This window comes from Physella acuta, unplaced genomic scaffold (genome assembly GCF_028476545.2).
Source record: "Physella acuta isolate Inbredline_101_S28 unplaced genomic scaffold, ASM2847654v3 ptg000210l, whole genome shotgun sequence".
NCBI classification, from domain to species: domain Eukaryota; kingdom Metazoa; phylum Mollusca; class Gastropoda; family Physidae; genus Physella; species Physella acuta.
Window position 1 is genome coordinate 373,683 of NW_026731729.1, and position 26,540 is coordinate 400,222.

At 39.1% G+C, this 26,540-nt stretch overlaps 1 protein-coding gene across 1 annotated transcript in view; it reads right to left on the reverse strand.

The window, feature by feature from the left end:
• Positions 1 to 8,294: 8,294 nt before the first annotated feature.
• LOC131937437 (MAM and LDL-receptor class A domain-containing protein 2) overlaps positions 8,295 to 26,540 on the reverse strand; it is a 79,758-nt gene continuing 61,512 nt past the window's right edge. The window contains exons 157-179 of the mRNA XM_059294868.1: positions 26,305 to 26,536; positions 26,084 to 26,206; positions 25,852 to 25,982; positions 25,414 to 25,552; positions 25,160 to 25,306; positions 24,456 to 24,617; positions 24,268 to 24,368; positions 24,091 to 24,184; positions 23,518 to 23,661; positions 23,150 to 23,406; positions 22,782 to 22,983; positions 22,273 to 22,508; positions 21,908 to 22,075; positions 20,655 to 20,993; positions 11,156 to 20,473; positions 10,780 to 11,021; positions 10,473 to 10,630; positions 10,231 to 10,297; positions 9,943 to 10,145; positions 9,659 to 9,755; positions 9,419 to 9,515; positions 8,860 to 8,928; positions 8,295 to 8,669 (exon numbers count right to left, since the gene is read on the reverse strand). Of these exons, the coding sequence (XP_059150851.1) occupies positions 8,601 to 8,669; positions 8,860 to 8,928; positions 9,419 to 9,515; positions 9,659 to 9,755; positions 9,943 to 10,145; positions 10,231 to 10,297; positions 10,473 to 10,630; positions 10,780 to 11,021; positions 11,156 to 20,473; positions 20,655 to 20,993; positions 21,908 to 22,075; positions 22,273 to 22,508; positions 22,782 to 22,983; positions 23,150 to 23,406; positions 23,518 to 23,661; positions 24,091 to 24,184; positions 24,268 to 24,368; positions 24,456 to 24,617; positions 25,160 to 25,306; positions 25,414 to 25,552; positions 25,852 to 25,982; positions 26,084 to 26,206; positions 26,305 to 26,536 (12,795 nt within the window). The 3' untranslated portion in view covers positions 8,295 to 8,600. The remainder of the gene's footprint in view (positions 8,670 to 8,859; positions 8,929 to 9,418; positions 9,516 to 9,658; positions 9,756 to 9,942; positions 10,146 to 10,230; positions 10,298 to 10,472; positions 10,631 to 10,779; positions 11,022 to 11,155; positions 20,474 to 20,654; positions 20,994 to 21,907; positions 22,076 to 22,272; positions 22,509 to 22,781; positions 22,984 to 23,149; positions 23,407 to 23,517; positions 23,662 to 24,090; positions 24,185 to 24,267; positions 24,369 to 24,455; positions 24,618 to 25,159; positions 25,307 to 25,413; positions 25,553 to 25,851; positions 25,983 to 26,083; positions 26,207 to 26,304; positions 26,537 to 26,540) is intronic.

Sequence of the window (26,540 nt, forward strand, 5' to 3'; positions counted from 1 at the left end):
ACTCGTTCAAGTTCAAAATACAATGTTCTTAATTAAAATTTATACAATCAATTTCCTACTTAACTAATCTACACTGTACTACTATCACTTCTATCTAACTGTTCATACTATAAGCTGTCTACTACTTCTACTAACTACGCACCCCCATGACCTATCCTAACACTAACTAACTGTTCCCTAGCTCTACATAATTACGTCCGCTCCCTAATACGACCTAACACCTTCTGCTCTCCTCGCTAGCTACCTATCAACTGCCGCTAATCTTACTACTGGCCCACGCCTCAGTGGTCAGCTGACCGTCCCACATGACCGGTCAGCTCCAGTACGTCCATTGGTCTCCACCCAACTATCTATAGTCTGTTTCTCTATATACTTGACCTAAACTAGCGTCATCACAATATGTATTATATGTGTAGTTTTGTTTCAACCTATGAACAATTTCCGGTAACCAGAAGTAGTACTTTACTCTTTCCGTATGAAGACTATAACTTGAGCACTGTTCCCGGTAGTTTAACGAAATTTCGTGTATAGTATAAGATCTTATACTTGGATTATTTACATTTTTTACTGACCTTTGATAACCGGAAGTGGTCGTTTACTCTACTTCTGGATTCTATAATACTAACAGATTGAGTACCGTTTCAGTTAGGTAGACGAAGTTTTCAATATATGTATAAGATTTTCCTCTCTTTATTCAATCGAACTTTGAGTGACTTTCGATGAACGCAAGTAAAACTTTACGCTATTTCATATTTCTGGGGAAAAAATATGACTCCTACTTCTACCAGACCGATTTCTTCAAAACTTTTCACGTAGATTTAGACTCGATGACAATGCAATGTGACATTGAATTTGGCTGAATTAAATGCGCAGTTTACTTTTTAATAATTAATCAATGTTTCTTTTAAAAAACGCACATTTTCCGCTCTATTATACTCACTTTGTTTAGGCTTATTAGGTGCGTACGTTTTTATGTACGCGATCCTATTCTATTTTATTTACCACGTTTTCTTTAACTTGCTTTCTCTGTGTGTTTATTTATTTATTTGTTTGTCTTTCCAATCCAATCTTGCGATCGAAATTTCTGGCACTTCCCAGTTAGCTAGCGCGCTGAAATTTTCAGGGAAGCTTTCTTTTGGATGACCATTGAATATTCAATTGTTATTATTACTAAATTGATCAATGGAAACATTTTATTGAGCATTTTAGACCGCTATATAATCTATATATATAATTCTCCTCTGCTAGCCATTACAAAAAAAAACCAGCGACGCGTACCTCGCGCGCAGTGAAGCGAACGATCACATGTCGCCACAGGCTTAGGGGCAGAGAATTTAGCTTGAACCGAGTTTAAACTTACAGGAGGTAGGCCAGTTTGGGGAGACGATATGGTCGAGTGGTTGGGCACACGATTGCTATCCCACTCGACACGGGTTCAAATCTATGTGTTCTAGTCAGTAACGTATTCAAACAACGTGTTTTTTACGAGTTGTCTTTTTACGAGTTGTCTTTTTACGAGTTGTCTTTTTACGAGTTGTCTTCGTTTACCCAAAAAAAGTGAAAAGATAAAATCGATAGCAAGATTTTAATGCAAACAAACAGACAAAGACTAAAAAGTAGAAAATAATAATCATTAACAAAGTTTTTAAAAACCCACGTTTTCTGATTGAACTAAAAAGTAGAAAATAAATGCTATAGGCCCTACATCACAATAATGCAAGCGATCACTCTACTATAAGCGAGCAAAAACGTGGGGCGCCGTGATTTTCTTACAGTTTCTAATACTGTTGACTCTCTACAAGCTCCCTAATAAAAGTCAATAGTATTATCTAATCAATAGTAATATAACTTTTACTTCGGCGCCCCACGTTTTTGATCGCTTATAGTAGAGTGATCGCTTGCATTATTGTGATGTAGGGCCTATAGCATTTATTTTCTACTTTTTAGTTCAATCAGAAAACGTGGGTTTTTAAAAACTTTTTTAATGATTATTATTGAAAATTTGTAGTCAACGAGAAAGTTTAGGGATTTCACTACCACATTATTTAAAGTGCATCTTATTCTGATTTAAATAAAGCAATGTGTTATTTTTATTTTGCATGGGACGGCGTGGTCTAATGGTAGAGCGTTTGGCTGCTATCCTGGAGGTCTGAGTTCGGGTCTGCAGGACGTCTGTAAGTCCACTCAGCTCTGACGGGCTCCTGATTTACATTGAGGAAAGTAAAGGCAGCCGTGCATCGTGCTGACCACACCACCCCTTCTTAAAACGAGATCAAGAAACATATGAACTCTACTTTATCTGCCCTACGAATCTTTAGGTCTGAAATGGGAGTTTTACTTTTTATATTTATTTTGTAGAAAACTGAGCCAACGCTGTTGAGCACATAGATTAAATAAACAAAAACGCTAGTGTGAAAGATAGGCAACCATTTAAACAATTACCATGACTTATTGCGCCCTAAAACACTTCGTATACTGGCGTTCGGACCGCGAAAGTGGAGGTTAAGAGGGTACCTAACCAATTAGGAAACCCAAAGTTCTCTCATAAGTTTAGTTAATAACCTAAAAACTTACATTTTTACTTTCTCGTATACAGAGTACATGATAAGTATTGTAATCGTGCAAAATATCGAAACCGAGATTTCAACGAATCTCGTTTTTCCCACGTTTTCTTTAACTTGCTTTCTCTGTTTGTCTTTCCAATCAAATCTTGCGATCGAAATTTCTGGCACTTCCCAGTTAGCTAGCGCGCTGAAATTTTCAGGGAAGCTTTCTTTTGGATGACCATAGAATATTCAATTGTTATTATTACTAAATTGATCAATGGAAACATTTTATTGAGCATTTTAGACCGCTATATAATCTATATATATAATTCTCCTCTGCGAGCCATTAGAAAAAAAACGAGCGACGCGTAGCTCGCCTCTCTCTTGCCGCGCGCAGTGAAGCGAACGATCCCACGTCGCGACAGGCTTAGGGGCAGATAATTTAGTTTGAACCGACTTTAAACTTACAGGAGGTAACTATTACCACTGGTGGCCAGTTTGGGGGAGACGATATGGTCGAGTGGTTGGGCACACGATTGCTGTCCCACTCGACACGGGTTCAAATCTATGTGTTCTAGTCAGTAACAGCCCTCGTCCTAACCGCTATCAACTAACCTCTGACAATCATTCACTTGCGATTGAGACCGAAGAAGAAAGGGTCTCTCGTTTTTTACGAGTTGTCTTTTTACGAGTTGTCTTCTTTTACCCAAAAAAAAGTGAAAAGATAAAATCGATAGCAAGATTTCAATGCAAACAAACAGACAAAGACTAAAAAGTAGAAAATAATAATCATTAAAAAAGTTAAAAAAAACACACGTTTTCTGATTGAACTAAAAAGTAGAAAATAAATGCTATACATCACAATAATGCAAGCGATCACTCTACTATAAGCGATCAAAAACGTGGGGCGCCGTGATTTTCTTACAGTTTCTAATATTGTTGACTCTCTACAAGCTCCCTAATAAAAGTCAATAGTATTATCTAATCAATAGTAATATAACTTTTACTTTTTACTTGTTTTAAATAATTTAACAGTACGCCGTGGCTTCTTGATTCTTGCATAGCGTGCATTTACTAGTGATATGACACCTATTGACTCCCTAGTCAAATATTTTGTCACTGTAGGCTAACAGCTTCCCCTACACATCATGTTAGTGAATTAATTGATGGATGATTCATTTGAAATTATTTTGTTCTGCTCAGTGGCGTAGGCAGGGGGGGGGGGTTAGGGGTGGGTCATAACCCCCCATAGACCCTTCGGTATATATATAAAGTATGAGGGGGGTGCAAATCGAAAGTTTGGGGGGTGCAAATCAAAAGTCTGAGGGGGGTGCAAATCGTAAGTTTGAGGGTGGGGTGCAAATCAAAAGTCTGAGGGGGGTGCAAATCGAAAGTTTGTCCCCGGGTAAAAATTGGAACCCCCCCCCCCCCCCCTAGAGACGATCCTGGCTACGCCACTGGTTCTGTTTGTTTTTTAATGACAAATTTAATGGGGCGAAAGGTATTTAGCTTTTAGCCGCTGGCATTTTTGAAACTTAATAAGTCGCTTGACATTTGAACACTTTACGTGGGTTTCATAGCTGAGACGTACTTTTCTTGAAGAAGGGACGGGAAGTGGTGTAAGCTTGCGTGCTGGGAGGATTGAACATCTGGCGTAAATTGGTTCGAAATATGAGATCTAACGCTTGATTCGAAAGGTGAGCATTCGAATGGTCGAATTGTTTTAAAGATGAAAGGCTCTCGTTGAAGAAAAAGGACTTTATCATAAGGGAATGGTAGACGCTCAGTGAGCCAACCCATGATCACTTCTATGTAAACAAAATAAATACATATTAAAACTATTAGATTAGATACCAGTATAGGCCTAATCCTAAATTTTAAAATATCTAAATAAATCTCCTTACAAAGCATTGCTTAATATCCGCTCCCATAAAGCTTTAATTAAATGTAGCTTAAATAGGGACGGGTGTCTCCAAAATATTGTAGGCTTATAGATTTGTTGAAGAAATGGCAGTATTTGTTGTCTGTTTTTTGTTTCAGACTTCAAAGACGAATGTTTATTTATTAAATACGTACGTAAAGGAAAATGCTATATGTAGGCAACTTCAGCTAACTGTGTTTGGGATGTGTTTGGGTGGAAAGCTTGAATTGAAAGTTTGTATTTGGAATTATTATAATGGAAACTATAATGGAAATTATAATGGAAACTAATAACTAATAATTCTAATAGTAAAATAGTCTTTAGTTTTAAATATTGTATATAACGTTTAAAGAAGAAGAAAGAAACTGTATTCTTTTGAAAAAAAATCTTAGCAAAATATGAAAAGATCTAACTTTGTAAACTGAGCTCAGCAGTATAGCATTAGAAGAAAAATAATGCACACTACACCCGACAGTCAGATAAAGAAGATAAATACAGTAAGGTCGTCGCTTTGTAGTAAAAATGTCTATAAAGCAGTACTAATCTTTTAAATCAGGGGTCTCCAAACTACGGCCCGCGGGCCGGTTGCGGCCCTCGAAGTCCTCTCGAGATCTTTTTGTCCAAGGAAAAATCGTTTGTTGGTGATGGCTGAGGAACTTTGCCCAGAAAAATCAAAGACGTGCCTGGAAGAAACTGGCCCCCGAACTGAAATTTGATAGTTAATGCGGCCCTCGGACTGAAAAGTTTGGAGACCCCTGTTTTAAATAGGATCAAAAGTGGTCTTTATGGCCGCACATTTGAAGACAGGATCACATGTGTATGTGTGTGGCTCCTCGAATCATGAAATATTAATTTAACCCACTTCCAATTGTCTTATTCAGCTGAAATTTGACACACTGGTAGATCTTAAATGACAATGCAAGAATATCGTAATTTTAATTTAATTAGTTAGACCATTAGTCTTTAAAATTTAATTTAAAAATGTAAATAAAATACTATATTTTAAATAGTATATTCCACAAATTATATTGGAATCTTATTTTAACCTACTTCTCACTGTCCTATTGAGCTGAAATCAGGCACAGATCTAGATGTTAGATGGCAATGCATGAATTTCGAATTTTTATTCTAATTAGATAGACTTATGGAAAATATATCCGCTTTCATAGGGAGTTCATTGATAGGTGTAGGTACTATAACATAAGTTATGTTAAATAACATAAGTTATGTTAAATGTTCATCATTGGGCGCCCTGGATTTTATTTTTAGTCATAACAGCATAAATCTTTAATAAGGTTGCACCAAATAAATATATTTTTTACTTTTTAGTGCATTTTTCCTTACGATTCTTTTGTGATTTGTGAATATAATAAAAGCCTTTAATGAGGAATATATTTTAATGCATTCGTTTTGTTGTAGATAGGCCAGATTTTTTTGGGTTTTTTAAAACGAGCAAGAAGACATATTGTAATGGGAACATATTGAATCGGGGCGTTTTATATGCAACAGTAAAGGAAAGTATTGTATCTGAGCAATTTATAACAACGGTAATGGCAACTATTTGAAACGGATGTGGTTATAAAGTAGAAGGGGTTTTAATGCGGTTGCTGTAAAAAAAATTTAAAAAGCCGCTTTTCAGAAATGTTAATTCTATGGTGGTTTGAATCTGTCGTAATCTTTATATAAAAAAAGGAAAAGGCCCATGTCACTGACGTGCTCACTTAAGTGCCCAGAGGCAGGCTTCAAGATTGCATTTTTACACTAATTACCACAAAAATAGCCAGGTTAATTTTATCTAATTATCACAGGACACGTGTAATCTTTTTTTAAAGTAAAAACTAACCACGTTTACTTGTATTATAATTCTCACTAATTCGTCTAATTAATTTCTCTTTATTAGTGTAATTTTTTTAAAGACAATTAATTATTTTAATTTGGAAAGCAATCATTTTAGAAGCGGAATATTTAAAATAATTTGATTCAAAAATATTTTGAAGCTACACTGTTAGAAAAAAGTATGAAAAGAAAAATGCCTACTGAAAAGAGACTGATTGTGTGATGACTATTATTTTACACAACTATACCAAAAGTAACAAAAATAAATATAAAAGAATAAAATCGGAGGGGGGGGGGGAACAAATTGAACGAATTAGCAATACAACAAAGGGGATATAAAAAATGACTCGGCAAACGAGCCATTGGGCCTAATGTTGGCTAATATGCAAATACTCTCAGCAATGAGGGAAAATGGCAAGATAATTCGTTACAACTCATAATGACGACTCCCTTTCCAATTTCCGAACACAATTTTAATCATGCCCTGTTCCCTTGACATTAGAAAAATAAATGCAAGAACGAAACAAAAATCTCATTCAAGTTGTACAGATAACAAAGCTGCATGGCTTGTTGGAATGCTTTCAATAACTAATCTCACAAAAAGTTGCAACAATTTGAAATAATATAGGCGGATCCATTGAGACCTGATCTTATGTTCAAAATATTACCCTCAATGACATTAAACATAGCCTAAACACAAAACTCTTGTCTCCTATGAAGCTTCTTAAAAAGATGGTAACAGTGCTATCACTGTTACTAAGCTTGAATTACTTTTGTAAATGTTGTTACAACACTTGAAATGTAGGCTCTTACATACACGTGTTTCTAGTGAATGCCTGACAATCGCCCCAAGATAAGTTTTTCAAGAAAATAGCGCACTTTGAAAATTTACTAAAAAATACTCATACCAGCTAAGACGGTCAGTCCTGTTTAAATGAAGGCACCAATTTTTGTACCTCCCCAGCTGGTTAATGAAGGCATCTAGCACAGCGTCGCCCTTTATTAACGTCTGTGGTCGGGGAAGGAGAGAAATTCGAATTTTCCTTGGCAAGGGGGGGGGGATGAGTCAATTAGGCAATAAATATAACTAAAGTATATTTTATATTTATTTATATATATATTTATATTTGAATTGTTCTTCTGTTTTTTTCAGGGGGGGGGGGGGGAAGAAACACTCCCCACTCCAATGCCCTAAGAAATACCTGAAAGAAATTGTATACGTACTTGCAAGTCCATCGATTATTAAAGACGCCATATCTGGCCTAAAACACAGGGGTTCAGAGGCGTAGCTAGGGGAGGGCGGTTGGGGCGACCGACCCTAAGGGGGCACTAAACGTTGTAAAGAATTATTAAAAAGTTCATTCTAATCAGCATTTATGAATGATGCACAGTCGAAATTTTAAAAAAATAGACTACTGCTTTGTTTTCCTGTTTTCAATTTTGTGACATCATAATAACAACTGTCAAGGAAAGTGACTACTAAAATTGGGGGGGGGGGGGGGCTTTTTCACCCATGTAGCGCAAATTTGATATCTCGCTAGGCCTCTGAGTGGGTTAAGCTATTTTATTTTTATATGAACTAGACTATATGGCAATAGAGTTCATTCTTTAGAAGATAGAAACTATTGCGTGTTCTGGAAAACAAGGAAATTAATGATTTAATGCTACGTGTCTAGTGAGAATAATTTTTAAACCCATGAAACTGAAGTTTTTAAAAAAAATTGTAAATTATACCACTAATAAAGATATCTTGAATGGAGAAATAATTAAAGGTAAAAATTTAATCTGGCAATGCTTAGCTGACATTAAAAAATCAATATTACGACGAGACGATTTCTTTTACTGCCTGCTAAGCTATAGGCAAGAATTAATCCCTATAGGCCCATATCACCAGAAGGGAAGTCACTTGCGTAGTTTAGCCTACCATGTACTTTTTATTTTAATTGAACTCTTCTTTTTTAAATCTTTTTTATTTTTAATTTAAAGTCTTAACTCATAATTTATTGAAAAAACTTTTTAAAAATATTTTTTTTAATAGGAAACAGCAATAACAATTTTTTAAACAAATTTCAAGTAAAACAAGAATTTAAAAATTTAAATTCAATATACAAATAAATATTTTACATACACAATTATTATCACAAAATAGGGTATTAATATGTTGGGCGTTGTCTTAACATTTACAGAAGTTTTCATAACATATGGTAGGCCTATCAACATACAGAGTCTAATAAATATCTATTTTCTGCTACCATGTTTTTTTTAAAAATAAAGAGTATTGTAAAGGGTTTGAGTATTTAGGCATCAGTAACATCCTGGTAAAGTGGATTATCTAAAGACAAGGCAGCATCTTGAAGTTTCATGGCCTGCACAGGGAGAAAACAAAAAGATATTGTAGGCTAAATTATATGATAATGTTATTGCTAAGGACAAATCAACACATTAGAAGACTCAATACTGAAACTTCCTTAATTATATATTGGCCCTATATTGATTTCTCAATGTTTATCTTTGGTAGAACTTTCTAAAATAGGTTCTTTCAATAAATTAACTTACATGGCCACTATATCTTTTTGGTTCATGCTTCTCAAAGGATGGTGGTTCTATTTCTTGTAATGCAGTAAACTGGTAACATTAAAAAAAAATGAAACATAAGTAAACATAATAAAATGTAGATGAAGATCATAATTTAAATCCTTAGAACAAAATATTGCTTCCCACACTTCCCCCCCCCCCCCCCCCCCCCCCCCAAAAGGTATCATGTTGAAATAATTAGAAATAGCTTATATCATCATCATTTTTAATAATATACTACAATAATAAAAATTGTTAAAATGTCTTTATTTTTAAAGCCTTAGGTACATAGGCTTTTTTTTTTTCACATAGTTCAATGAATGCATTAGTAGACCTCTACATACATTTTGTTTGAACTTTAAACTACAGTCATCAAATGAGTTTTAAAATTACAGAACTGAAAAACACATAATCTGGATGTAAAATCACCTATTAAAATAAATTACTAAGTAAACCTAACTAATGCTTGGTTTAGTTTCAGGTCAGTAGCCTGATGTTACTGAAACTAGAATAAGATGATGTGAAAATCAAAGCTACTTACTCCTCCACCTGTTCCATAGTCGTAGACTGGATTACTTAGACCCCCATCTTCAAATGTTTCTGTCGACCTACCAAACCTCTGGAACCTGATATTCCCACTGTGGAGGAAAAGTCTTAGGGTGAATTTATTGGCTTCTGATTTGATCCTTACTTTTAACTACACAAGCTCCTATAATAATATGTTTGTTCATTTAAAAAAAAAACTTTTTCAGTTACCAAGAGTACTAAAAAGTTAACTTACAGCCTGTTTGTTCTCTTCAAGTAGACCAAGACCACTGTCACAATTACAACTAGAGCAAGCAGACCTAGAACAATTCCAACTGGCAGTTTCCAAGAATCTGAAAGGTTTTAAAATTTTAATTTTCTTTAGGATGGAACTATTTTGTATGAAAAGCCACATTTTTTACTATAGACCTACAAAAGAATTTAATTTGTAAGTAAAATTATAAATGCACCACAACATTAAATGTTCCTTTAAAAAATTCAAATGTACAAAAACTGGCTTTTAAAAGTTATTCAACAAACCATCACTATCACTTCCAGTTCCTGCAGACTTCTGTGGTGTGACACTGGCAACAGCAGCTGTAGAACTTGACGTAACTCCACCCTGGCTAGTTGGTCCAGTCACCACTGTAGGTCTTGTAGAAGCACGAGTGGTTGATTTGGTTGTTGGTTCTGTCACATCTGGAGCATAGCTACACCGAGTTCCATGGTAGTTATTCACACACCTAGAAGGAAAAAAATCAGGTATTGCCAATTAAAATAAGTTGTTTTGCTACAACATGCTTGTTGAGGAATGAATTGTATACGTACTTGCAAGTTCTAAACCCAGAAGTGTCAATAGAGCAAACTCCTTGGTTCAGGCAGTACAAGTTACAGCCTGGGGGAGATTTAAAAAAATGACCATGTCAAGTGGACAACATAAAGAAAACTCAGTGGGGCATTTAAATTGTCTGTCAACATGCTCAGTTGCAACATTTTGCTTACAACCATTTTTAAGTGGTGACAATGGTGTAAAGGAAATAAAACTAAAATGACAGCATTAGAACACCTACTGCATTGTTTTTCATCTGAGGAGTCAGCACAGTCCATCACACCATCACACTGTCGAGACCTATCAATGCATTTCTTGTCAGATAAACATTGGTACTGCAGAGAGGCATTACAAGCTGGTGGTGGCTGGGGCCAGTTGGGCAAAGTTATATCAGTAAACCTGAAGAAACATTCAACATCTAGCATTAGGGTGGCACATTTCATTTACTTATTTGGTTACAAGCTTTGATATGGTTGATCACACAGTAAAATTTAATTTCTATGTTTAATTTCTACTGCTTTCAATGTTTTGCAGATATCTGTACTTACACACATCCTTTGTCAAAGACAACATCATCAATAGCAACAGCGCCAGTGGAAGATCCTGGCATGGCTTGGAACATGAGTGTGAATGGTTTATCTGAGCTGATGCTTGCTACTTTGTGTTGCCAGTAGGTGCCAGGATAGTTGTCAGGAATGTCAAGGCTACCATCAGGTAAGCCATCAGCATGTGTTTTATAACTTATCTTGATAGACTGTAAGCTGGTTGGTAGAACAGTATAAAAGCGTATCTGTAAAGAAAGATAAAACAATGTCACCCTACTGCCAGAGAAATCAACCACAGATCATAAACCAGTACAGTAATTGAATTACTTTACTAATGTCAGGGTTCAATTAATCCTTTATCTAGTAAGGTACAACTAACCTGACAGAAGCTGTTGTTGGTTGGTGCTAAAACTTTAGAGAGAAGAACCCCAGCATCTGTTCCTTTGGAGTTAGAGCTTCCAGTTACATACAAGTAGTGACCACTGGATAAGCCAGTACTGTGGTCAATTCCAGGTAGTGTGTCTGGTGGCAAGACAGAACTGTCCCATCTCTGCCAGTCAAGCTGATCTTCTTCCATTTGATAAAAGTCTCCAAAAGTGTTTTCAAAATCAAATGATAAAAATGTACTACAGGAAGGATCTTTTTCATCAGAGCCATCACCACAATCATCTTCTTTGTCACAAACAAATGAATAGTCAATACAGGCTTGATTGGCACATCTAAACTGGTCTTTTGTACAGCTGGCCTGTGGAAATGGCTCAGCACAGTGGATCAATTGTATGTTGTCCAGAGCCATTTGCCCTGAGAAGAGGTGATCAGGGGAAGTAATGAATCTGAGGTTGAATGGTGAAGTACGTCGACCTATTCCCACAACAATTTTCCTCCATTCTCCTGGACTCTCACTAGTTTGCCATAACACAACAGGGGCACTTTCAGTCATGTTTATCATTAGCATCAGAGGGCCCTGTGCAATGTTGGCCATGTAATAGCTGAACTGTACGGTGCAGCCTGCACCAGAGGAGCTGAATGTCTGTGATAACAACACACCTGAAGCTCCTGTTTTATCTACTGTGTTTTTCTCATTAAGGTAAGCATAGCCACCAGAGTTCAAAGTTCCATCAAACGAAGGTCCTTGGTTAGGTGAAACAGTGGTGGACAAAACTTGCTGCCAGTCCAAGCCATCTTGTGTCATCTCAGACCAGGTGCACAGGTTGTTGTCAAATGTACACATACTTAGAGAATTACATTGGGTCTCATCACTGAGATCCTTACAGTCTGCATTGAAGTCACACACTTGCGACTGAGCAATACAAGCCCCGTCACTCAGGCATTGGAACTGATTAGCAGCACAAGGTTTGAATGTACTGTGTGAGGGTGGTGTTGCTGTGGTCATTGTTGTTACCGCTGGTGCAGGTGTGGCTGGGATAGGGGCTTTACAGCCAGGCCCAAAGACAACATCATCCAGAGCAAAGTACCCTCCATAGCTAACACCATGCAGTGCTCGTATGATGAACTGGAATGGTTCTGACACCTTCACCTGGTAAGTTGCCTTCTGCCATGAATCAGTTTCCAAGGGAGCTATGGTACCCAGTAAAGCTCTTCCACTGGAAGCTGTACTGCTGGAGACCTCCAGATTTCCTGCATCAGGATCAGATATGTAGTACCAGAATGTCACGTCACATTCTCCATTGGGAGCAGGAAGGGAGTAGGACATTCCTGCAGATGTGTTCTGGGATGAGTAAGTAAAGGTTGCATAAAGGTAGTGTCCATACTGAGACTGAGTTGTGTGGTCAAACATTGGGCGAGTATTTGATAAATAATAACTGGAAGTTCCATAGCCTTGTTGGATATCCCAGTTCTGGCTGTCTGAAGTTAATCGTTTCCAGTCACTTAAGCCATTTTCAAAAGTATTCTTGCTATAGAAATAACACTGTTGAGGGTCTTCATCAGAGCCATCACAGCAATTTAATTCTAAGTCACAGATCTGATCTTGGCTGACACATTGTCCATTGGAACATTTAAACTGACCAGGGTTACACATACTTGGTGTTGGTGTCCCACATCCAGTAAAGACAAAATTATCTAGGAACAGCTGGGCAGCAGAGTAATAGCTGGGTGTGCCAGTAACGACCATCTGGAAATCTGAACTGCACTTTGGAAGTTGCACAGTGACATTTTGCCAGCTGTTTAGGTTGTAGTTGGAGAAAGTGCTTCCATAAGTAGAGTAGCCCCAGAGCTGGTTGTCAAAACCATTGGATCTTATACTTAGTTTCAGACTTTGTGGGTAGTAGTTGGATCTAAAAGAAAATGAGAAGGAACACTCTTGAGCTGCTGAAGAATAAAATGGTGAGATGAGGCCGCTTGAAGTAGAACCTGATGTGGCCAGGATATGACCTTGGTTTGTGCCAGGAGCAACATCCACTAGCGAGTACGTGGAAGCTGGTTGGATGCTCCAGGTCTGGAAGGTGCTTAGTACATTCCAGCCACACATATTCTTCTCAAAGTCACATACAGCAGGACAGTTCACCTCGTCAGTACCGTCAGCACAGTCTTGATTGAAGTCACACAGCAGGTTGATAGGTTTACACTTGCCATCACATTGAAATTCTGATCCAGCTTTGCAGCTGCCTGGGTTAACTGTGGGTCTGATTGGTGGCAGCGTGACTTGGTCCAGTTTGTGGCAGTCTGGAGTAAAGGTAATGTCGTCTATGGCTATATCTCCATTGAAGCCGATTCCTCTGACCCCTTCAATAAGAACTCTGAATAATTTAGTGTCATCCAGTTTTATTGAAGCTTTATTCCACTGGTTGCCTTGTGCGTTGTGCATGCTCCACTTGAGAGTTCGAGTTCCCTCCTCTTGGATTTCTGTGTAGACATTGAGGGCATTAATGTGTTCTCCTCGCATGTGATAGAACATGCGCATGTAGCAGTTGCCTGATGGGTTGGGCAGGAAAACTGGGCTCTTGAGTCGAGCTGTATCATTGGCTACTTGTGGTGATGAAGTTTCAATGTACATGTAATGGCCTAGTGCATTTCCTAAGGTGTGGTCAAAGTCTGGACCTGTCTCTAATGTGGATGTTCTGCCCTGGTTCATGGTCCAGTCAAACTTGTCAGAATAGTCTTGGACAAAGCCACAGGTGCCACTTTCAAAATTACAGAGATAATAGTTTTTACACAGAGTTGTGTCCTCATCGTCTCCATTCAAACAGTCATGGGCCAGATCACATACTGCAGTGCTGGGTTTACACTCTGGGCTAGATGGACACTTGAATTCTCCAGCTGAACAATTATTGCTAGCAGCAGCTCGCTGGCACCCAGCGGTGAATGTAATGTCATCTATCGCCATACCATTTGTTTGGAGTGGCATGGAGTAATCATAACGGAATATGAGCCTAAATCCTGGAGCCCTAGAGCCAATGCCAACAGAAACTTTCTGCCATGAATATGAGAGGTAGCCATTCCAGACTCGTATGCCTAAATCTGATGAATCATATTTTGTCACCCCATCAGGGTATAAGTAGAGGGCGATGCGACCTGTACCATCACTCATGTAATAAAACTCTACAGAACACCCCTCCTCCGTGGCTCCATACACAGGGGACTCAAGAATTGAAGCTCTAGCATAGCCTGTATCTGTTGGACGAATGACCATGTACCAACCGATGCCTTGGGTGCCCAGGGTATGATCATTAGCTGGCTTAGCTATTGCAATTTTAGATGTAGTGTTGACACGGTCCCAGATGTAGCTACTTTGACTCAGGTCATTCCAGCCACAGGATGAGCGCTCAAAGTCACAAACTCCACAGTCCTGCTCATCTGAGTGGTCATTGCACTGATAAGAAAAGTCACACAGTTCTGTCTTGTATATGCATTGTTTCATGTCTTTACACTGCCACTTGGAAGGATCTCCGCAAGGATTTGGAGTGGTTGTTGTTGAGACTGAGGTGGCAGCTGGTAAAACATCTGTTGTCGCCACACAGCCAGGGGAGAGCACCAAGTCATCAATGGCTATGTCTCCTAGGTTACCGTAGCCTCTGACACCTTCAATGACTATTTGGAAATTTGTACTGCTAGATAGAGCTAGGTTGATTTGTTGCCAGAAAGAACCTGATTCTCCTTTCATGCTCTTGATACTAGTAAGAGTTCCACCCAGAGCTGTTCTAGTGTAAACAGTTAGTGTGTCAATGTCTGGACCAAACATGAAAACAAAGAGGGTAAGTTGGCATGAAGTTGTGGGTTTTAACACAGGACTCAGTAGCCATGCTCTGTCACCAGGTAGCCTTGGGGTGGAGGACTCGATGTACAGGAAATGGCCTGTGTTCACTGCAGTTGTGTGGTCTTTTCTTGGGCCTGACAGGGTGGAGAGGGTACCCATATTTTTTCTGATCCAGTTGAATTCATCTTCAAGCGGTTCTTGTGTCCAGTCACAGAAATCTGTTTCAAAATTACAACGATCATAGGATGCACAAGTTGCTTGACTTTCATCAGAGTTGTCTCCACAGTCATCATCGTAGTTACACTTAAGGACTGGGTCTATACACGCTGTGTTGTTGCATTTAAATGTGTTTAGCCCATTACAGCTGGTGCTAGGTGAAGGGAAGTCACAGTTCCTGAAAGAAATGTCATCTATAGCTATGTCCCCATTTGTAAGGTAGCTGCGCTGGGCTCTTATAGCTATTGAAAACGGTGACTCAGATTTACCAAGGGGTACAACAGCCTGCTGCCAGCCGTTTCCATAATCTTTGGCTGCAGTGAATAGAGTTGCCATCTGTAACCCTTCTACTCTTGTGACAGATAAAGACCCAATGTTGTTGCCCGTCATGTGGAAGTAGAATACAAGCTCACATTTAGGAGAGGATCTTTGCAGGATGGGGCTATCAAAACTAGCAGCATAATAGGAGTAGCCAGTGCTGGAATCAACACTCATGTAATGGCCAGTGGCATTGCCCAGGGTATGATCCACAGCTGGACCTATGTTGGCCCCTGGAGTTGTACCTTGATTTATTGTCCATTTGTATGTGGTGTCTGCTGTGTTTCTCCATTTGCATGTGTTATTACTTTCAAAATCACATTCATAACCGCAAGACTTTTCTTCCTCTCCATCACTGCAATCAAATTTGAAATCACACACCTGATTTAGAGTTAGCCATTTGTTGTCTGCAGTGCAGTGGAAAGCATTGGCTGTTTGGGGTGGTTTAGGTAAAGATTCACAGGAGCCAAGCTGAAGAGCAATGTCATCTATAGCTATGTCACTAACAGTTGCTTGACCAATTATACCTTCAATTACAATCACAAAGTTGGTTGTTGAGTTAGCTACAGTTACTCTAATGGATTTCCATTCAGTGCCTTGGTTTCCTTCTATGTGATTGATGTTCCTCGTTAAGCCTTGAGGGTAGGGGCGAACATTTACATTGAGCGTTCCCATTCCATATCCATTCATCAAGTACCATAGATTCAGGCAATAAGCTGTTCCACTATCAAGAATTGGTGAGACATATTTAGCTGTGTCACCTGCCTTTCTAGGTGAACTACTGTCCATCACCAAGTACCCACCATATTCTGTTTTCAGGGTATGATCAACGCTGGGTCCAGCAGTGCTGTAGTACCTGGCTCCTCTAGCTCTCATCCAGTCAAAGACATCTCCACTTTGTGTGTTGCCCCAGCTGCAGATATCCCCTTCAAAATCACAGCTGCCAAGACCTGGACAGATTCCTGGTGGGATGCTGATGTCATCTATAGCTAGATCTCCATACATGCCATTGCCAACAATACCTTCAAAGATGATAGTAAAACGTCTGTTGTTGGATACTGTGACCTGACCTATCTGCCAGTCTGGGCCTTGAGATCCTGTTCTACCCCAAACTAAATTAGCTGAACTGTCGGGTGCGCCTTCATCTAGGGTGTACACATTCAGGGAGCCAATGGTCTGTCCATTCATGGAGTACCAGAATGTTAAACAAGAGCTATCAGTGGGGTCAAAGACCGGAGTTTGTAGCCTGGCTACATCTCCAAGTTTTCTGGGTGCTGATGTCTCAATGTAAGCGTAGTGTCCTTCAGGGGTGGTCAGTGTGTGGTCAGCTGATGGTCCAGTGAAACTTGTATTTGTTGTTGCTTTGTTCAAAGTCCAATCAAAATCATCATTTTTGAGTTGTTGATAAGAGCATATTCCATCCTCAAAGTCACATTCAGGGTGGGGTGGACAGTCTCCTAGATTCATCATGACGTCATCCACAGCTATCTCTCCAGTGTAGCCAGATCCAGTGAGACCCTCTACTGTAATAAATGCTGGCCCACTGATGTCCTGGATGTGAATCTGGACCCACTTCCATTCTGGTCCTTGTGTGCCAATTCTTGTCCACATCAGTTCCTGTTTGCTGGGACTTAGAGAGGATGCATAAATATTTAGGCGGTTGATAGATGCCCCATACATGTAGTAGACCATCTTGAAGCAGATGCCATTGGCAGGTACATCAATAACCGGACTGATGAGTCTTGCTGTAGCGTTCAAAGAAGTGAAGCCAGAGACTTTAGTGTAAATGTAATGTCCATCCTTTGTTCCCAGTGTGTGGTCAGAAGGCGGCCCAGTGGCTCTGGATGTTGTTGGCCCTGCCATTATGGTCCAGTCAATGTCATCTGTTGTATCCTGTGTCCACATGCACAGCTGTGTCTCAAAATCACAGTCCAGTTCACTCTTAGGGTAAGTAACAAAAGAAGGTCCTGTGGGTGTTACCGTGGTTACCACAGCTGCTGAGCAAGCGTAAAAGCTATAGCTGATGTCATCAATAGCTATATCACCTGTGAAATTACCACCATATGTTCCTTCAAAGATGATTTCAAACATGTATGGGTAAACAAGAGGAATCTGTGCCTGTTGCCACATATTGCCTTGGTTATTGCTTAGAGCCCAAATCTTCCTCCTAGACTGAGCTGATGATGGCTTAGTGTAGACATTGAGCTGTCCAATGCCAGCACCATACATGTGGTACCAGAATGTGAGACAACTTCCGTTAGTTGCTGGGATGGGCTCACTCTGGAGTAAGGCATTATCACCCAGATTATGATAACCTGATGTCTCTATGTACAGGTATTGCCCTTGCTTGGTACCTGTGGTGTGGTCTACTTGTGGGCCTGTGTTATCTGTATCTGTGCCTGCACTGTCCTGAACCCAGTCAAAGTTGTCTCCGTTTTGTAGGTTCATAAACCCACACAAGTCTGTTTCAAAAGTACAAGAGGCTAAAGCAGGGCATGCTCCGGTAGATACCAAGACATCATCAATTGCAATGTCACCTTGTGCTGATCCTACAGTGGCTTCAAACTGAATCTGGTAGGCTTTACCTTGAGCGTTGATTGAGGCTGTGGCCTTCTTCCATGTACTTTCTTGTGGACCAGTTAAAGTCCAGATAATGACAGATGTATTTGATCCTTGGTCCTTTCTGTAAACATTGAGAGTACCAATGCCTGTACCATACATGTGATACCAGAAAGTTAGACAGCCCTGTCTAATGAACTGGAAATCAGTGTAAGTGTTACTGGAGATGATAGCATTGTCACCAGGGGAGTGTGCTGATGAGTCGATGTAGGCGTACTTGCCCAGAGATGAGCCGAGGGTATGGTCTTTACTGGGTCCTGTTCCTGGTGTAGCTGTGGCACTACTTCCCAGTGACCAGTCAAACTTGTCACTGGTGTCTTGTGTGTAGTCACAGAAGTCAGAGTCAAAAGTGCACTGCTCTAGAGCTGGACACCTGCCTCTGATCGTGTTGATGTCATCAAGAGCTATATCACTCTCAAAGCCATTGCCAATAGTGGCATTAAAGTAGAGTGTGTATTGCCTGGTCATGTTAATAAAAACTCTTTGCTGAATCCAGTCATCCCTCTGAGTTCCCCTAATAGACCACAGTGTATCAAAGCCAGAGAAAGGATGTTTAGCCAAGAGTGAGAGTGTGCCCATATCTGATCCATGCATGTGGTACCAGAAGGACAGACAGTAGCCTGTTTGGTCTGTAGGTGACAGGGTAGGACTCACTAAAACTGCTGTATCATTTGGTTTCTGGGGAGCTGAAGCTTCAGCATAGATGTAGTAGCTGCCTCCATGCGCAGCGCTAGGGCCTGTTCCGTAGGATAAAGTAGATCCATTATGGAGCGTCCAGTCAAATTGATCATCGTTGGTTTGTAGCCAGATACAAGTGCTCTTCCCTTCAAAGTTACAAGCTAGAGAAGGAGGTGTCTCCCTGGGGCTGCACCTTGTAAACACAATGTCATCAATAGAGGCCAGGTCCGTGGAGCTTGTTGTTCCAGTTGATTCATAGGAAATTTCAACCTGAGATCCTCTAGTCAACTGACCAATGCGACCTAGATAAACAAAAGCTTTTCTCCATGTACCTGACATGGCTGTGGATGTCCAGACTGTAGTTTTGACGCCACCAATCTGGGCCTGCATTGAAAGTTTGCCAGCTGTGCTAGTGTAATGGTAGAAGAAAGTGATCATACATTCACTGGATGTAGCACCCAGTGGTGGGGACCTCAGGACAGCAGGTGCGGGAGTCACTCCATAGTCTGGTTGTACATACATGTAGTGGCCAGTGGCTTGGCCCTTAGTGTTATCTATGGTTGGTCCCACCTTGCCCATCACGTCTGGGGTACTGAGAGACCATTTGAAATGTCCAGTGCTTGCATAAAACCAGCCACACAGGCCAGATTCAAAGTCACATCCTCCACATGTGGCTTCATCAGATCCATCTTTACAGTCAGCGATGAAGTCACAAATTCTGAACCTTGGCACCAAGTCACCATTATTACAGCGGAAGTTTCCAGTGCCGTTTATGCTGGGTGTTGTGGATCCAGTTGTTACTATGTAGTTAGGTGTGGGCAAGACAGAGAAAGCTGGGGCTAGCTTACAGCCAGATGAGATGGTTACATCATCAAGTGCCATGTTACTTAAGAATCCACTTCCTGCAACACCTTCTATCATGACCTGGAAATTTTTGCTGCTGTTGAGTGCCAGAATTTCTCTCGCCCAATAGCTCTGCTGGAAATTTTGTCTAGAAAACAGCAAAGTTGGGTATCCTCCTTTCTCTGTTATTATGTAAATATTGAAGAATCCCATTTGAGAACCAAACATGTAATAAAAGAATGAGATATGGCAGCCATCAGTGACTTGAGCAGGGCTTAAGACAGGGCTCAGTAGCCTAGCTTTTTGACCTCGTCTTCCAGGGGTGGATGTGTCTAGAAACATAAAGTGTCCAGTATTCAAGCCTGTGGTGTGGTCCACTTTTGGTCCGGTGTACCTAGTTGTGGTTGGCCCTTGTTGAAGTGTCCAGTCAAAGTTGTCCGTGGTATCCTGTGTCCAAGAGCATAAACCACCCTCAAAATTGCATTGATTAGCACCTTGGCAGCCAGACTCATCTGATCCATCTCCGCAGTCATCTGTTAGATCACACTGAAAGATGGGGTCAATACATACTCCATTAGAACATCGGAACTGACCAGTCTGGCAGCTGGGTGAGGAGGCTGGACGCTGACAATTAACAAACTTTGTGTCATCTATAACAACAGTCCTTGTGCTGGTGTAGCTGCGTGTTCCCTTGATGATGACGTGGATGGGGCTATTATAGTGGCCTATGTTGACAATAGCCTGGGCCCAGTCAGCTCCTGTTGGTGCAAACGTGGCTTCCCATACCAGATTTTCTCTTGACCCAACCTGCAGAAACATGGTACATTTAAACATTGGTAGACTGCAACCAGATGGAAAATGTCTTTGAACATAATAAAAATGGTCAACAAGAGTACTGTTATAATATTAATTGACTGATTTTCTATGGCACTATTTACTTTTTAAATATATCTAACTTTTAACAAAACAACATCTTCAGCTTGATTACCTGGACAAAAACTTGCAAGCTTCCAACAAGTCTCTTGTAGTAGAACAAGAACTGGCAAGTCTCAAATGTGGGCTGCAGCTCTGGGGTTGCCAGTGTAGCATCACCATTGGATGACCCTCTTTGCCCAGTGACATACAAAAAGTGACCATTTGTTGTTTTGGTTGTGTGGTCAGGTCCAATCCTATCAACTAGATCATCAGTATCTGCATCTGTGGCTTGTTTCCACATGAACGAGCCCTTGCTCAAATCAACAAAGCCACAGAGATCAGTCTCAAAGGTGCATGTCCCACAGTGGGATTCATCAGCGTTGTTAGAGCAGTCTTTGTGGTAATCACACACCTGCAGAGAGGGGTATAACATGAGCAACCTACACACAAATCTTAGTCCTAATGGATTCAAATAGAACATGAGCAACCTACACATAAATCTTGGTCCTAATGGATTCAAATAGAACATGAGCAACCTACACATAAATCTTGGTCCTAATGGATTCAAATAGAACATGAGCAACCTACACATAAATCTTGGTCCTAATGGATTCAAATAGAACATGAGCAACCTACACATAAATCTTGGTCCTAATGGATTCAAATAGAACATGAGCAACCTACACATAAATCTTAGTCCTAATGGATTCAAATAGAACATGAGCAACCTACACATAAATCTTGGTCCTAATGGATTCAAATAGAACATGAGCAACCTACACATAAATCTTAGTCCTAATGGATTCAAATAGAACATGAGCAACCTACACATAAATCTTGGTCCTAATGGATTCAAATAGAACATGAGCAACCTACACATAAATCTTGGTCCTAATGGATTCAAATAGAACATGAGCAACCTACACATAAATCTTAGTCCTAATGGATTCAAATAGAACATGAGCAACCTACACATAAATCTTGGTCCTAATGGATTCAAATAGAACATGAGCAACCTACACATAAATCTTGGTCCTAATGGATTCAAATAGAACATGAGCAACCTACACATAAATCTTGGTCCTAATGGATTCAAATAGAACATGAGCAACCTACACACAAATCTTGGTCCTAATGGATTCAAATAGAACATGAGCAACCTACACAAAAATCTTAGTCCAAATGGATTCAAATAGAATATAAGTAAGCCTGATGAAGCACAAATAACAGAACACTTGTTTAAATATTTAGACCTATTGATTTTGATTGCTGTTAGTTTATTGTTTGCATTTAAAAGATAAGTCAGCAAGATTGATTAAAATCTACCTGGGCAGGAGTTATTGTGGTTCCATCTCCACATGGGAAATTGTCAGGTGGCTTGACACATTTTCCAGGTGTCAGTGATGTGTCATCAATGGTAATGGTACTTAGCATAGGATCTGAGACACTTCCTTTAAACATCAGCATATAGGGGCTAGTCGACATCACATCAGCCTGCAATAGTTAGGCCAATTTACATTTTAGCCATTCCAAATAATCATACAAATAATAACAAAGACTCTGTATGGAAATGTACAAGCACATTTTAATTTTTTTTTATTTTATCAATAAGGAATCAATAAATAAAAGAGGAAAGAAAGAAGTTAATAAAAATGACAGCTAGAATATACAAGATATTTGAGAGCTCTTACTTGGGCAAACACCCAGTCAGGAGAGGATGGATTGTTCAGGGACAACAGGTTCTGATAGCTGCTGCCTCCAGAGAGGTCAGTGTCCATGTTAAGTACCAGTGTACCTCCACCTAGTCCTTGGCTTAGGTGTGCATAAAAGCTAAAGCAGGAGGCAGGTGTTGGGGGTAGAACCTCACTAAACAGTATAGCACTTTGTCCTTGAGTTTTGTGGCTAGCATCCATCATCATGTAATGACCTAAATATACATCAACACTATTGAAGTTGTCTATTAATAAAAATTTCTGAAGTATTACAAATGGTGTTGGTATTAAGAACAGAGTTTTTTCTTTTTCAAGATGTATAGTCACTTTAACTTAAAAACTATGTAAAAAGAATAGGAAAAGTGTAATTAATATCAAATTTTAAATGCTTAATCCTGACTGCAAATTATTTAACATTTAAAAAAATAATTGTTTATTACTTAAAATGCACCCTCAGAGTAAGATGTTCAAAAACCAAAGTAACATACCAACAGGTGTCCTTAGAGTGTGATCTGTTCCTGTAAACACTTCCCAGTCAAAGTTGTCTCCTGTTGGCGTGTTGAAGAAGAGACAAGGGCCGTATTCAAAGTCACACGTGGCCGCAGGTTGACAAGCTCCTGCCCTGAATGTGATGTCATCAATGGCTATGTCACTGGAGGAGACACCTCCAATTATACCCTCAAACACAACCTGGAAAATGTGGACATTTTTTGTAGGCTTATAAGTAAATATTGTGGCAGGATCTGTATTTATTTTTTCTAAATGGCTAACTAGTATGTTTAGTGAAAAGGGCATATAATACATAATTTAACAAGTATATTGATAAAAAGTAAAAGTGAATTGTAGATAATCTAACCTGGAAATCTGAAGCACTGTTGAGTGAAACCTGAGCAGGCAGCCAAGTTCTTTTCTGTGAGCCAGTAGTGCTCCATATTGGGAAAGACAAGCGGCCAAAAGTTTTCTGATAAACATTCAAGGTTCCCATGGTTGACCCAAACATGTGGTAGTAAAAGGTCATACATTTGCCAGTTGTGGCTTTTATGGTGGGGCTAACTAATCTGGCCTTGTCACCTTGTCTGCGGGGAAGGGCTGAACTGGTGTACATGTAGTAGCCTGGGGTCAAAGTTAAAAGGTCAATTAGTATAATAACTAACATCTTCATTTTGCATGGAAAAGCCCATCAAAAAATAACTAGCCAGCATGGACTAAGCATGCCATGTGTACCTGTAGCTGTTCCATAAGTGTGATCTACACTAGGTCCTGTGGTGGCATTGGGAGTTGTTGTTCCTTGGTTCCTCACCCAGTCAAAGTCATCCAATGTGTCTTCAGTAAATTCACAAAGGTCACTTGACTCAAAGTCACAAGATCCTATCGCCAAAAAAATATTTTTAGTTAATGAATAAATAAGTTCAATCACTGATTTTTTTCCACCATAAATTATAGTTTTAATTAACAAATTTTATTTAATGTAAAGAAAAAAACAACCCACACTGTATAGTCCATAAGGAAATGTCTAGAAATAATTTTTATGTGCAGCTTACATTTTATGAGTAAGTTAGTACTGGTGCTCTTAGAGAAATATTTTGAATCATCCGCTTTATTTTCACAGAGTAAAAGAAACCAATTTTTATCAATTGTTCTAGATCTAAGTTTATCCCCATGGTCATATTTTAAAATTAATAATTTTAAAGCAACACCTCCAAAAAAAGCTTTAGGCCTATATTTTATTAAATAAATAAAAAAAATTTTTAAAAGGCAATTTTGTTTCATTAAAGAAAATAGAACAAACAATGTTACCTCCATATTCTAAACATGATCCAGTGTTAACTTTAATGTCATCCAAAGCTGTATCACCCATAAAGCCAGATGTTAAAACAACCTCAAACGCAATCTGATAGTAAATGAAACATGTTTATCAGGACTATAGTAAAAAATAAAGTTATAACTTTAAGAAACAAATAAACAGACACTAACCTGAACAGGGTTAGGGTTACTGGATGTGATATGGACATAACCAGCTTTCCAAAGTTGTCCTTGTTCACCTATCCTTCTCCATAAAACTGGCCCAAGTGCACCTGAAGTACAGAAGTAACATTAGTAGAATATTGGAGATTTTTCATTGGTTTATAATGTAGACATTAAAGAATTGAACTGTCAGGTACCTCCTTGTTTGGCGTAAACATTGAGTGTCCCAGTGTCACTGCCATACATGTTGTACCAGAACCTGAGACAGATGCCTTCTGCTGTTAGAGGAATGTTATCACTGATCACTCTGGCTGTGTCGTTGGTTCTCCTACTTGAGCTCTCAGTGTAGATGTAATAACCTGAATATGTATAAACAATATGAAGATAGCAAGAACAGTACGAAAGAAACAATATAAAGTAGAACTTAAATATTAAGCTAATTTTTGTCTATGTGAAAAATGTTTTTTATGCACTAACTTTACATTTGAACTACTTGTGTCTACTAATTTAACAACATGGAAGATCCTAGGTTTTTTTGTATTAGAGGTTAGGCTAGAATAGTCTAGAACACATGGGATAGTGCATTTGAGAGTTGAGTTAACCCTGGGGTGTTTATGTATTTTTATCCCAAGGTCAAATTGGGGGCATAAAAGCAGAGTGAACAATTGTTATGGGGGATTTTTGGTAGCAGCTAGCGAATAGGGAATTGCTGTGTAATTGGTCAAAATGGGAAGAAATAAAGTACTTAAAAGTGTGTGGTATTGTGTTTTGAATTCAATGAAAGCAAGTCTCATGTGAAAATGTTATATTAAATTGTATGTCAAGATGTAATCTTTTCTTACTGCCATCTTTACTTCCATGAACTTATGAACTTGAGTTTGTAAAGTAAACAGGTACATACCATGTCCTGTAGTATGATCTGAGTTGGGACCAGTGTTGTAGGAGTCTGTCATCCCACTTTTTATTGTCCAGTCAAAGTTCTCTGATGGATCCTGCTGCCATGTACACAGTGTATTGGCATCAAAGTTACAGTCCCACTGAGTTGGGGCTGTGAAAATCAAACATTCTCAATCAACATTCTCAAATACATTTTGCTATGGTAAAACTGATAAAAAAACAATGAACTCTAAAACAAGTTGCTAGCAAACATCTTACGGTATGTGGCAGCTGTTGTGAGTGTGATGCCAGTTGGGGGTAGAGCTGTTGTATTCGTACACACACCATCAGCAACCACCAGGTCATCAATAGCAATATCACCCATAAAACCAGAGCCTTGCACCCCATCAAACACAATCTTTAAGGGTAGAATTCAAATTTTAAAGAATTTCAACTTAATCATTAATGTGGGGAAAAATAATTTACCTAAAGTAGAAAAGACTGTGAACAGAAGTAGCTACAATTTAATAAATCTAAAATGAGTAAAAAAAACTACAAGAAAATGATCTTTATAACTTTACTTGTAGCAAAATGAAATTTGTCTGTTTATACATTGTTAATTAAAAATAACATTGATTTCTTCTAGGGCTAATATGGCTGTTATAAATGGCTTATAACAGTATGAATAAAGCTGGTGTTTAGGTATGGCTTAAGCACCTGGTATTCAACCGGGCTAGACAGAGGTAGTGAGACAGACTTCCATTGCTGTCCTTGGTTCCCAGACAGCTGCCATAGGACATGGGAAATATTATTGGACTGGGTTAGGTAGACTCTCAGTGTGCCAACATCTGTAATAAGATTACATTTATTACTCTAACTGCTCAATCAAAACTTTCACCCATTCAATTATTATACTGCAAAATTCTGATTTTAAAAATATTGACTGTACCTGATCCATACATGTAGTACCAGAAAGTGAGGCACGAAGCAGTAGTAGCTGGTATATAGTCTGTGTACAGCCATGCTCTGTCACCACTCATTTGGTTAGATGACTCAGTGTACATGTAAAAACCTGCATTCATCAACAGAAAAATATAGAAACTTCAACCTTATTTTTTTAAACCTGAGTACACAATCTGCCACTATTATAGAATTGAGGCAAGACTTTACCATGATCTGTATTGGTGGTGTGGTCTACTGGAGGTCCAGTAAATGATGAAGCTGTTTCACCAGAGTTACGGAGCCAGTCAAACTTGTCATTGCCGAAGGAGTTGAAGAGGCCACACATGTCATATTCAAAGTCACAGCTACCAATGTGTGGGCACACACCCTCAGTTACTCGAATGTCATCCAGGCCAATGTCACCTCTGAAACCTTTGCCAACCACACCTTCAAACACGAGCTGT